This window comes from Stenella coeruleoalba (assembly GCF_951394435.1).
Source record: "Stenella coeruleoalba genome assembly, chromosome: 7".
In the NCBI taxonomy this organism is placed as follows: Eukaryota; Metazoa; Chordata; class Mammalia; order Artiodactyla; family Delphinidae; genus Stenella; species Stenella coeruleoalba.
Window position 1 is genome coordinate 117432022 of NC_137153.1, and position 12203 is coordinate 117444224.

Sequence of the window (12203 nt, forward strand, 5' to 3'; positions counted from 1 at the left end):
GGGTTTGGTTGTTTCTTCACCACCAGCAATATTAAGATTTGAGACCTGTAGTTTGCAACAAATTTTAAATACTTTTTCAGCCTGGTATCCTAAAACTAGTCTGTCAGCTCTTCATTATGGGTGCCTAGTGGGTGTCACATAATCGAAAAAATCTAGCAAGGTGGTTTGGAGATCTGGGCTCTTTTCCTGGCTCTGCCACTAACTTGCTATGAGACCTTGTACAAGTTTTCTTAGCCTGTTTGTGCCTCAGTTGTCTCATCTGTAAAATAGTCGAACTAGATTCTTTTTTTTTTATTTAAAAAAAAATTTATTTATTTATTTATTTATTTCTGGCTGTGTTGGCTCTTCCTTGCTGCGCGTGGGCTTTCTCTAGTTGCGGCGAGCGGGAGCTACTTTTCGTTGCGGTGCACGGGCTTCTCATTGTGGTGGCTTTTCTTGTTGCGGAGCACAGGCTCTAGGCACGCGGGCTTTAGTAGTTGTAGCACGCGGGCTCAGTAGTTGTGGCTCGCGGGTTCTAGAGTGCAGGCTCAGTAGTTGTGGCACATGGGCTTTGTTGCTCCGTGGCATGTGGGATCTTCCCAGACCAGGGATCGAACCCTTGTCCCCTGCATTGGCAGGCGGATTCTTAACCAGTGTGCCACCAGGGAAGTCCCAAAACTAGATTCTAATTTAAAATGATTAAAGTTTGCAGACTTGTTTTTATTTCTATTACCTCCCCCAAGCCCCACTGGGATGATAATAAAAAGATTTTTTGAAAAGTGAAAATGCATAAGGACAAAACGAACCCAAAGGGGAAAGTAGATAAGAAAGGTGAACACATTTTTGGAAAATGAGAGGCAGTCAAAAGCGTGGTAATAGATTTAGCAGAATCGAAGAAGCTGAAGCCTAACCTCTTCTAAGAGAGACATTGATTAGAAGTAAGCCAGTTTACTTGTAAGAACCTGAGAGAAAAAGTCAGAAATTAGAGACATTAGTACCACAGAAAGCAGGGGGTCGTGAGGCCTTAACTGAAATCAAGGGGATCAGTTGGAAGTCTGTAAAGGACTTTTTAGATTCTTCACACCCTTCCCCATCCCTGTACAGCCAGATGACCACTTCTGTTTCCCACCTACGTGAGAGAGAAGTATTATTGAGAAATTGCCCTATAAAGGCTCCAGACTCAGGGATATTACCCCCAGCTGGGGTGCAGGTTAGCCATTGGACTGCAAACAGTGGGGTGGGCAAGAGCAGATTTTTTTTTTTTTTTTTAAGTCTGCGTGCTGAATAATGAGATTCTCAGGCCTCTTCCAATACCTGGTAGCCAGAGCCCTAACAGAGAAGAGATGGAAAGATTCTTTTCTAGAGAAAAAAAACAAAAAAATAAAATTGAATGGTCCCAGAGAAAAGCCCATTTGGGGGTTCTCTTGATGGAAAAGTAAGCTCACCACCTCCCTTCACTGAAGTCCACATGTTGTGCCACTTCCATGCATATTTTTTCAGTTCCTCTTTCATGTATAATGAATGGACAGCCAAATTAAAAGTCTCTACATGATAGATAGAGGGTAAAACAAATCCACAGAGAAAGGGAACATGGTGGAAATAAAGACAATGCAGGAAACAGAAGAAGAGTTCAGAAGAACTACTCACTGCTCTCCTCAGAGAAAAATACAGCAAACGTCAAACAACAGTGTGTTATTAAAAAGTAACAATCAGAATAAAATGAGCTCTTTAATACTGAAAACATGATATAAAATTTAAAATTCAACACAAGACTTGGCAAATAGTCCATCTCAGAAAGCAAAACACAAGACAAAGACTTAGACAACAAAGGAGAACACATAAGAAGATTAGAAGCTCAATCCCAGGGCTTCAGTATACATCTGGTAGGAATTCCAGAAAGAGAGAAAATGGAGGAGAATTTAGGAGACAATAAGTATCAGAAAAATTCCAGAGCTTAGTGAAATGAGTATTTTCTGGAGTTAAATGACAAATCTTTGAATTGCATTGGCTCCCTGAGTACACAGAATATATATATATATAGAGAGAGAGAGAGAGAGAGAGAGAGAGGAGAGAGAGAGAGAGAGAGAGAGAGAGAGAGAGAGAGAGAGAGAGAGAGAGAGTCCAAGCCATATCATTGTAAGATTTCAGAACACCAAGAATATTAGAAGATCCTAAAAGCTTCCAAAGAGAAAAGCAGGTGATATATAAAGGATCAGGAGTCAGAGTGGAATTGCATTTCTAAACAACAATACTGAAAACTAGAAGACAGTGGAGAAATGCCTTCAAAATTAAGTGGGGAAAATGATTTTCAACCTAGAATTCTATACCCAGCCAAACTGAGTGGAATGGAAAGGCATTTTTTAGACATGCACCTCCCCTTACCCCCCCCAGGAAGCTACTGGATGATGAATTCCAGCAAGATAAGGATGTAAGTCAGTACACAGAACTGAGGATATTTTAAGTGTCTTAGTATTTGGAAAAAATTCTACTAGGTGTTTGGCAGATATTTGAAATGTTTGGGGAAAAAACAGTAATAGGCATAGAGAAGACTAATCAAATGAAAAAATCAAGGCAATTAATATCCCCAGGATAAACAAAGTTATATAATAAAGGAGACATTCATAGTATATTATTGGTGGAGCAATGAACAATATTTATATCATCATAATAATATCAACACTGACCAATGATTTAACCAAAAATTGTGATTTTATTATGGGAGGTTGGAGATGGTGATAGTATAATACTACTATAATAAGTTAATATATAATGTGGAAAGCTGATGAATCAGAAACAACAATATGAGGATATTAAAAATCTGAAGAAGGCTGCCTGTGGGGAAACAGACAAGGGGATGGAGTCAGGGGACTACTGATTTTATTATAAGACTTTTAGTACTATTTGATTCTTAACCATGTATGTATTGATATATTACTTTGATTAAGAAAAATTAATAAAAAATATTTAGGGCATACCAACAATATTGGTTTCTTCCAGGAGAAGAATTGTTTAATCATTATGTTTGACTTGTTGATTATAAAAAATATAGTAAAATCTGACTAAAATGAGATTTTCTAGAAAGTGGATGTAATTACTCTGAAGCAGTTTAGATTTGGCCCCCCCCATTAAGAATTGTAGCTCTGGGGCTTCCCTGGTGGCGCAGTGGTTGAGAGTCCACGTGCCGATGCAGGAGACACAGGTTCGTGCCCCAGTCCAGGAAGATCCCACATGCCGCGGAGCGGCTGGGCCCGTGAGCCATGGCCGCTGAGCCTGTGCGTCCAGAGCCTGTGCTCCGCAACGGGAGAGGCCACAACAGTGAGAGGCCCGTGTACCGCAAAAAAAAAAAAAAAGAATTGTAGCTCTGTAAATACCAAAGGGCCTAACAAAACAAGCAGTGTTATATGAAAGACAGTCGTATGTGTGGCCTGCACATCAAGTTCTGGGCCTGAAATAGGCCCCCACTAAAGACGTGGGGTGTGGAGTTTGTGTTTTGCCACAAAGCTGTGGTTGTAAAACTTTGGCTTTAGGATTAAAGATAGGACTCTGTGTGACATTGAACCTTGGTTGCTACTCTTACCCCACAGCTAGTGTTTCTTTCCCTTAATAAAATAAGTTGATTTCCTCGTCCCTTGGAAAACCTCCAGACTGCTTTCACTCCCTCAGACTGTGCTTTCTGGAAGCAGCTGCACATATCACATTTGTTAATTTTAGTTCTTGACTTATGGGAGTAAGACTTAGGCAGGTAAACAGACCATCACCTGATATAGTTAAGAGGCCTCTTTTGGAAATAACAATAGTTATTGACCACCTTCTCTGCATTGGGCACTTTCCATACATTATTTCCAATCTTCATAACCCAGTGAGAGAGCTACCCTTAAGACCATCCCCCAATTTTACAGACTAGAAAATTGAGTCACTTGCCCAAGCTATCACAGTGAGTGGCAAGTTTGAGACTGAGAATAAGTTTGCGAGATGTCATACCTCATTCAATCTCCACTGTGTTGCCCCCCCCCACCTGGTTTCCCCATACCAGAGTCCCTGGACCTTTCTGACACTTGACCAATAAACAGTGTTATCTCACTGAAAATGTATGATACTTAAAGGGTTGCATGTATGCCCTTTACAGGGGCGAAAGTGGGTATGATTGATGTGATATTCTAAGCTGCATTCTCCAGTGGGTTGAGCCCACATCACTAGGGAGCCTGGTAGTCTCTCACTGGACAGTGTCTGCAGAATCAGAGGATGTGGGCTTTGTTGGCATGTGAAATAGCATACACATACCTCAAGATCTTTGCTCTTTCCTCCTAAAGTTATTAACTGGGCTGGAAACAGTGAAGGGATCAGTCAGATCTGGGACCATCTGGTCCTGGGGGCCCCAAACCAGGCACCATGTCAGATTCATCTGTCTGCCTTAAACTCCCACCCCGATCCTGCTGCTCCCAGGTGGAGATTCCGCATCCTGCATCTGTGTCCTGCTTTCTTCCCTTGACCAACTTCTGTGGTGGACCCTTGTCCACCCGCCCACCCTGCTTTTAAAAAAATAGGACTGAACTCCAAACTTTAAAAAAACTCCATCTGTATCCAAAATTTTCAGAGAAGAGTTCTCTTTTGGTAACTTGTTTAGAGTTATACAATTTCTTTAACTCACAAATTGCTTTCAAATGAATAAATTTTAGAAATATCCGTCCCTGTTTGTCCTATTCCCAGGGAAAATAAGAAGCAGCTCTTCCCACTTCCAAAACAGTGGTTTTTAAACTTAAGTGTGAGGACTTCCCTGTGGTCCAGTGGTAAAGAATCCACCTTCCAATGAAGGGGACGTGGGTTCGATCCCTGGTCGGGGAACTAAGATCCCAGATGCCGCGGGGCAACTGAGCCCACGCGCCACAACTACTGAGCTTGTGCGCCTTAGCAAGAGAGCCCGCGTGCAACAACTAAGACCCAATGCAGCCAAAAAGAAGAAAGAAGGAAAATAATAAATATAATTTTTTAAATGTCTAATATATGCACACAGATCATCTGGGGAACATGTTAAGATACAGCCTGCTCCACATATTCTGATTGTGTAGGTCTAGAACGGAGATCAAGAGTCTGCATTTTAAGTAAGTACCCCAGGCAATTCAAAATAGGTTGTCCATGGACTGTTACTTTTAGAAACACACAGCTCAGATCCCATACTTTAACGTAATTAAGGACCTTTATTCTTTCTTTCTTAATATTCTTAATATATTTTAAAATATTCTTAAATATCAATAGTTCTAATTCCCTGAATTGTTTTAAGACATATTTTTCAATAGTTAATGATTTTTATTTCATCCTCTGGCTTTGCTACAGTTATCCACCGTTCACATAAATTGCAAATTATGTCCATTTTGGAAAGTTCAAGGGCTTTAGACCTTACTACTTCTAGGTGTGTGAACCTGGACAGAATACTTACCTGTCCCGATCGCTGCTTACCCCCGTTTCCTTACCTGTGAAATGAAGTTAAACTACACAAAATTCGTAGGGTTTTTGGGAGGCTTGTGCCTGGCACATATTAGGCACATATTAAAAGTTTATTCCTTTCCCAAACTGAATGTAATGTAGCAAACGCGTTAGTTCACAGTCTTTTTAATTTCTTTGTTTGTTTTCCTTTTTTTTTTTCTTCTTTAAGTTAATGGCTTTTAGGTTTAAGGTTGCTTAGAGGGAATCCTTCTCAGGCCTTTCTTCATTCTAGTCAGGAGATTGAAGCTCTCTTATTTGCTTGTAACAGAATGGTTTTTGTATCTTGTGAATAAGCTTCAAAGAGCATCAAAAGCCAGATCTGGAAAGAGCTGGTTTAATTTAATTTAATTAAATTTTAAATTTAATTAAATTTTAAATTTAATTTTAATTTAAAAGTACTGGTTTAATTTGGTGCTGTGCAGCTTGACGATGTTTTCAATATTCGTTGCTGCTAATTCAGAGTGTTTTGCCAGACCTGTTCATGTATGGTTTTATAACTAAGTTTTAAAAGATTTGGACACAGTTTATAAGCATTACTCATTTTAAGAGTTTTTAAAGGGATAAAGTCATTTTATTTGATTATTTATTTATTTATTTATTTAGGCTGCGCCTGACCTTCACTGCGGCATGCAGCATCTACTTAGTTGCAGCTCGCGGACTTCTTAGTTGTGGCATGAGGGCTTCTCTTAGTTGCAGCATGCGGACTTCTTAGTTGCGGCATGCATGCGGGATCTAGTTCCCCGACCAGGGATCAAACCTGGGCCCCCGTGCACTGGCAGCGCAGAGTCTTACCCATTGGACCACCAGGGAAGTCCCCAAAGGGATATGGTCATTTTAGACTCAAGAGTAGAATATTAGTAACAGTCATTAGCTTTTTAAAATAAACTTACATCCTCATATAAAGTACAGCACATGCAAACAAATACCTGGGCCTATATTAATTGATAGAATTCAAGGATATGGTTGGAATTGCAAAAATGTCCATTAACATATAATCCTTTGCATTAAGGTGCCTATTTGAATATAGCCCATTAAATCTTAAATGCTATATAATGACAGACTTTATTATAGTCTGGTCCAAAGACCTTTAACTTTCTAAACTGGCACCAACACAGTAGTTTTCAGCTTGTTTGTACTGGTGGCACCCTTTGGGGTTTTCTTTTTGGCATTACACTGGAGGTTGAAAGTTTCAAGTAACACTAAACAAATTGGCTATCATTACAAACACGCTCTCTAGCAGAATGATAGTGTCTCCCAGAATCTAGATAGCATCCACAGTCACTTGTCACCTGGTGGCCCTGTAGCCCTGTGTCTCCGGGCGATGGGAACTGCTGTGTCTTCTTAGGTGCCTATGAGGCCTGACCTGGTACTACAACACAAACCATAGGTCCCTTACTTGCAGTAGAAACACATTTTGTACATGCATCAGAATCTGACAGGACACCTCTAAAAAGTTAATGACACCCTGGCTGAGAAACCCTGTGATATACACTAGTCACATCCAGTCCAATCTTGAACTGTCCTGTACTAGTTTTGGCAGACCTGAGTGAAGATCTTGTTACTTAGCCATTCCTGGTGTACTGAAGATACCCAGGTTTTTGTCACTGCAGGTTAGGCTAGACCACGAACGAGTCCAGCTTTGCCTCTAGAGCTGATCACCGTAGCTGGGGTCTCTTGACCAAGGCTGCTTCTGAAACATATGACAACCTTAGTTATTTAACCAAAGATATAGATATCCAAAGCTTTAATTTACTTGGAATTTATCCTTGGTGGGAAGGGGCTGCATAATCCACTGGTTAGGAGCCTGATCCTTGGAGCTAGGTAGACCTGGGTTGAGTCCAGCTCTGCCTGTTTCCAGCCATAGGACTTCGGGCGAGGTGCTTGACTTCTCTAAACTTCAGATTTTTACCGGAAGAATCAGATAATAATTCTGTTTTCCTCACAGGATAGTTGTGCAAATGCAATGTGGTAATGAACAGAGGGTGCTTCTCACAAGAGTCTGACTCATAGTAAGATCTCAATACATGTCAGCTCTTAGTATTCATGTGCTCTAAGATGTGTACTAACTTCATTTTTCTCTCTATTGCAATTTAGTTATCTAACACTGTTTAGATAACTTCACTTTCCTATAGTTACTGAAATTTATCTGATTTTATTTATTTATTTATTTTTGGCTGCATTGGGTCTTCGTTGCTGCCAGCGGGCTTTCTCTAGTTGCGGTGAGCGGGGGCTACTCTTCGTTGAGGTCCACGGGCTTCTCTTTGCGGTGGCTTCTCTTGTTGCAGAGCACGGGCTCTAGGTGTGCAGGCTTCAGTAGTTGTGGTGCACAGGCTTAGTTGCTCTGTGGCATGTGGGATCTTCCTGGACCGGGGCTTGAACCTATGTCCCCTGCATTGGCAGGCGGACTCTCAACCACTGCGCCACCAGGGAATCCCGGCAGGTGGATTCTTAACCACTGCGCCACCAAGGAAGTCCCTATCTGATTTTTATTAAATTATTTGATATGATTGGATTCCATATGGTTTCCCACTGATCTGGATTTCCAGTTTTGTGCCAAGGAACACATTATTGTGATTACTGTTGTTTATTATGTTGTTATATTTTATGATATTGTCTTATCATTAGTTATAAAAATATTTGAGCCAAGTACAGCAATGAAATGGATTTTAAACAATGGCCCCCCGTGGCACACACCAAACAAGGGAAGACTTCTCTGTTGAAGAACATGAGGCTTCTTAAAGAAGGGACACAGGCCATGACCCTGATGAGATCTCATTGTGGAGACTAAGCTCCCTTTACAAATTATCAGAAGTTATGTTTGAATTTGAACTTGCCCATCTCTTTTGTCTCCTAGTCTGGATGTACGAATTGACAAGTGTGTTGCAAACTTGTGTAGCTGTAATGTGGTTGCAGCTCTGATTATTCATTCCTCAGACACCCATTGAGTTAGCCTGAATCACAGTAAGCTCACTGAGTATAAATGAGACCAGAATTGATAATTCCAGAGGAATTTGCATTATTCACCAACAGTCTAGGGACATTGGGTTCGCCAGGGCACCGCGCCCAGTGGAACTCACTTGGCCTTAAGTGGTGCAGGTTGGGGGCACCTCCTGCCACAGAGATGCAGGCCTGCCCTCCCCAACTGCCGTAGTTGTCGGTGTCTTTCTTGGGATGTTAGGACCGCACTTCCCAACGTTGAGAACCCGTGAATGCCGCGCTTAAAATAACCACCCTCTCTTTCCTTAACTTAGAAATTGGCGGGACCTCGGTTTCGGACCGCGGTAACGGTCCAGGGCCGGCCTAGGCCTTGAGAACGCCGGGAAGCTCTGGGTCTGGGCGCGGCGCGGAGAGGGTTAAGGCGGCGGGGGCGGGCCTCGCGGGCCGGGCTCCTGGCCCTTTGTTAACAGGCGCGTCCGGAGCGGAGACCGAGACGCGGCCGCGGCCACGGGCGGGCGCGCGGGGCGGCGGGGAGGCGGCATGGCGGGGCCGCGGGGGCCCGGGAGGGCAGGCGGGGCCAGCCGGGAGAGCCGGGCTTGAGCCGCGCCGCGGAGCCAGCCCAGGGCGCCGGCCTCGACGCCGCCGGCACGCGAAAATGTTGGAAATTTGCTTGAAGTTGGTGGGCTGCAAATCCAAGAAGGGGCTCTCGTCCTCCTCCAGCTGTTACCTGGAAGGTAAGCGCAGGAGCGGCGCCGGGACTGGGTCTAGGCGGCCGCGTGTCCGCCGCCGGGCCTTCCTAGGCCTCGCCCGCCCGCCCGCGCGCGTTCCCTCCTCTTCCTCTCCCTCCCTCTCCCTCCCTCTCCCTTTCTCGCCCTTTCTCTTTCTCACTCTTTCTCTTTCTTTCTTTTTCTTTCCCTCGCCCGCCCCTGGGCGCTGCCGCGAGCCGGGAGGGTGCGGGGCTCCGGCCCCCGCGCACTCACCGCGGCAGAGCCCATGTCGGGAGGGCGAAGTCGCGGGCCCCGGGCTGCGGGGCTCTGCCCGAAAGTTGGGGAAAGCAAACTCTACAGGCCTGAACGGCCTTGTGAGCCCACGTTGTGGAATTTCCACCGTTAATTAGGAATTATGTGTCAAAAAGGTCAACCCGTGTTTGTGAAACATATGATTTTCATTAAGTCTCGTGTACAAAGAGCATACGGCTCTACCATTTATGGATACAGAATTTCAAGTGATCTTCCTACTCCCCCCCCCCCCCTTATCTACGGACCACGAAGAGGTCTTAGGAATCCTCTCACTTTTGCGGGGCGAAAAGAAAAGTTACACCGCATTTTAAGAAGGTATTTTGAATGAGTCCAGGGTACTTGGGAGGGAGGAGGATAACCTCCTGTTAAGTTCCTTCGGTAAAGCCTCAGAGCCCGGAGCGGTTCACTTTCGCCCTCTTTCCATTCTACTCTCCTTTTCTTCTCTAATCCCATTTTTTTCTTTCCTGTTTATTTGTCTTTGTTTTCTGTCTTAGTAAGGTGACAACTGAAAAAAAAAAAAAAAAGCGCCAACTGAGTATGATGAGTGGACCTCATTTTGTAGCTTCAGGGTGAATCTGAAATTTATCTGATTTGGGGACTGGTCATCCCAGACTGCTTGCTTTCAGCAGAAAGGCTAATTGTACTTCAGAGATGTAATCCTGCTTGCATTTGTTTGTCATTTTCATTCAGGACTTGAAATAGGAATAGAAATGTAAAGCTCATTTTAGAACAAGTAGAATTTCTGCTGCCGTAGTGCCATGAAGTTTTAATGTTTTTCTTTTTAAAATGAAGGCGAAGTAAACGGAGGCCTTGTTAATCGTCTAACCTAGTTTTCTTTTCTTTCCAACTTTTTGACTTGAGGGTCTGCCTGAAGTCACATACATGTGCAGCTCAAACCATAAACTCCAGTGATACAGGTGCCCCTCTTGCCGTGAGATGTGTATATTGTTAGCCCAAGGTTAGTCCCTTGGAGAAGATGCATCCAGATAGAGTGGGCTCACAAAATCTAGCATTTAGAGGGGAAGATGGTTTATTTGTCCCTAAAAGTTGGCATCTGAGCAGCCAAAATCATCTTCAGTTAATATGTTGCTTACTTTCCAAGTTGCTCAAAATTCTGGACACATTCTCATTTACATCTGTAACGAGTTAGTGTTAGGCATTACCATCTCCATTTTGCAGATGGATACTTAAGGCAGAGTAGATGAATGGGCTTTTGTAACTGCAGTGATGGAAGAAAGGTTAGGTCACAGCGATGCTGTGACATTGTTTTGTTTTCCTGGGAGTAAACAGGAGATTTAGTTCTTACCTGGCTGGTCTAATTATTGTTTTGGGGGAGGGGAGACAAAATCCAATGCTTATTCCAGCATGTCTTGAAATAATGTTGACTGTCAAGTCTCAAAAAAAAAAAAAATTCTGATTACAGCAGACTGCCTTGCATTAAGGCTTCATCTAGGAAGGTATCACTCTAGGAATTCTTTTTTGTGACTGAGTTTTCCTTCTTTCATTGTTATGGTTAATCGGAGAAAGTAAACGGAATTACTGTTTTGTAGTTGAGAGAATTTAACAAACCTCAGTGATCGTTTCTTAAAGACTGGATGTGCTATTAGTCGCTTGGGAAAAACACTTGCCAACATCTGGATAAGTAATCCAGGCTTTTTGTTTTTACTGACATCCTCAATCAATCAGTCAGTGTTTAATTGACATGCACTAGGGACCCAGGCATCCCAAGTCACGGAGAAAATTGAATATGGTCAAGTTTTCCATTCTATCAGAGAAAGTTCAACCATAAATGCAACTTGATCACGCATCTGTTGCTACTTGGGCCTAGCTGTCAAAGCAACAATTATTACATGCTTACTGTGTTCCAAGCACTGTTTCAGCATTCTGTATGATTTAATTTGCTTATTTCTCATGATGGCCCTTTGGTTACTTCCATTTTATAGATGAGGAAGCTGAGGCATCTGAAAGTTAGGAAACATGTCTAAGGTCACAGAGCTAGCACGTGGTGGTGCTGGGATTTGAACCCTTGCTGTCTGGCTCCAAAGAGCCCAGTTTTAGCCAGTCTATGCTTTACCAGCTGTGACTGTTTATATCCTTTGGAACTCTCTGTGGATGTTAAAATGGTATCTTCAGAAACACTCTAAAGCCTGAAACAAGGATATTCTTTTTTTCTCTTCTAGAAGCCTAATACTGATAAAAATGATTACCTTTAGCAGTAGATGTATATTAAAATAGCTGTACATCATAAAAAATTCTAAATAGGAGAGTGAAAAGAAAATTCTGTCCTTTATCCAGTTTCCCTACCCAGCAGCCTCACTTGAGTTTCTTGTGTGTCCTTCTAGAAACATTTTATGCATATATAAGCATTTATAGCATTTAAATTTTGTGCTCCAACTTTGTGAAAGTATATGTTTATAGCAGTAACTATTCACCATGACCACATTTTGCTTTACAATCTTAGGTTTACTTCAAGCACTGAATTTTCTGATTCTTTCTTCCCTCTCCTAGAGGTGCGAAAGAAAACATGAACATTAGCCAATTGAATTCTTTTTTTTTCCGGTTTACTTTGATTTATTCATGTATTTGTGTTTGCGTATATTGTGCATGAATGTTGTACATGGGCATGCTGGTTCTGTACTGTGGAATCAAAAACTAATGTCTGTGAAGTGAACTCTTCCTGAACTTTCAAAATTTATTTTAAGGGCCCACTTTTAAACGCTTCTTTTCAGCAGTTAACTTTCTGGTGAATGCTTTATGTGGCGCCAGCCACGCAGATACACTTTTAGA

General features: G+C 42.5%; 1 protein-coding gene across 2 annotated transcripts in view; it reads left to right on the forward strand.

Moving 5' to 3' along the window:
* The window catches only part of ABL1 (ABL proto-oncogene 1, non-receptor tyrosine kinase), a 133381-nt gene that overhangs the window by 79595 nt on the left and 41583 nt on the right, over positions 1–12203 (forward strand). The window contains exon 1 of one of the 2 annotated variants that reach the window (XM_079927127.1): positions 8670–9131. The exons of the other annotated variant lie outside the window; for it this stretch is intronic. Within the exon in view, the coding sequence (XP_079783253.1) occupies positions 9053–9131 (79 nt within the window). The 5' untranslated portion in view covers positions 8670–9052. Of the gene's footprint in view, positions 1–8669; positions 9132–12203 lie in introns of those variants that run through there. 2 annotated transcript variants of the gene reach the window in all.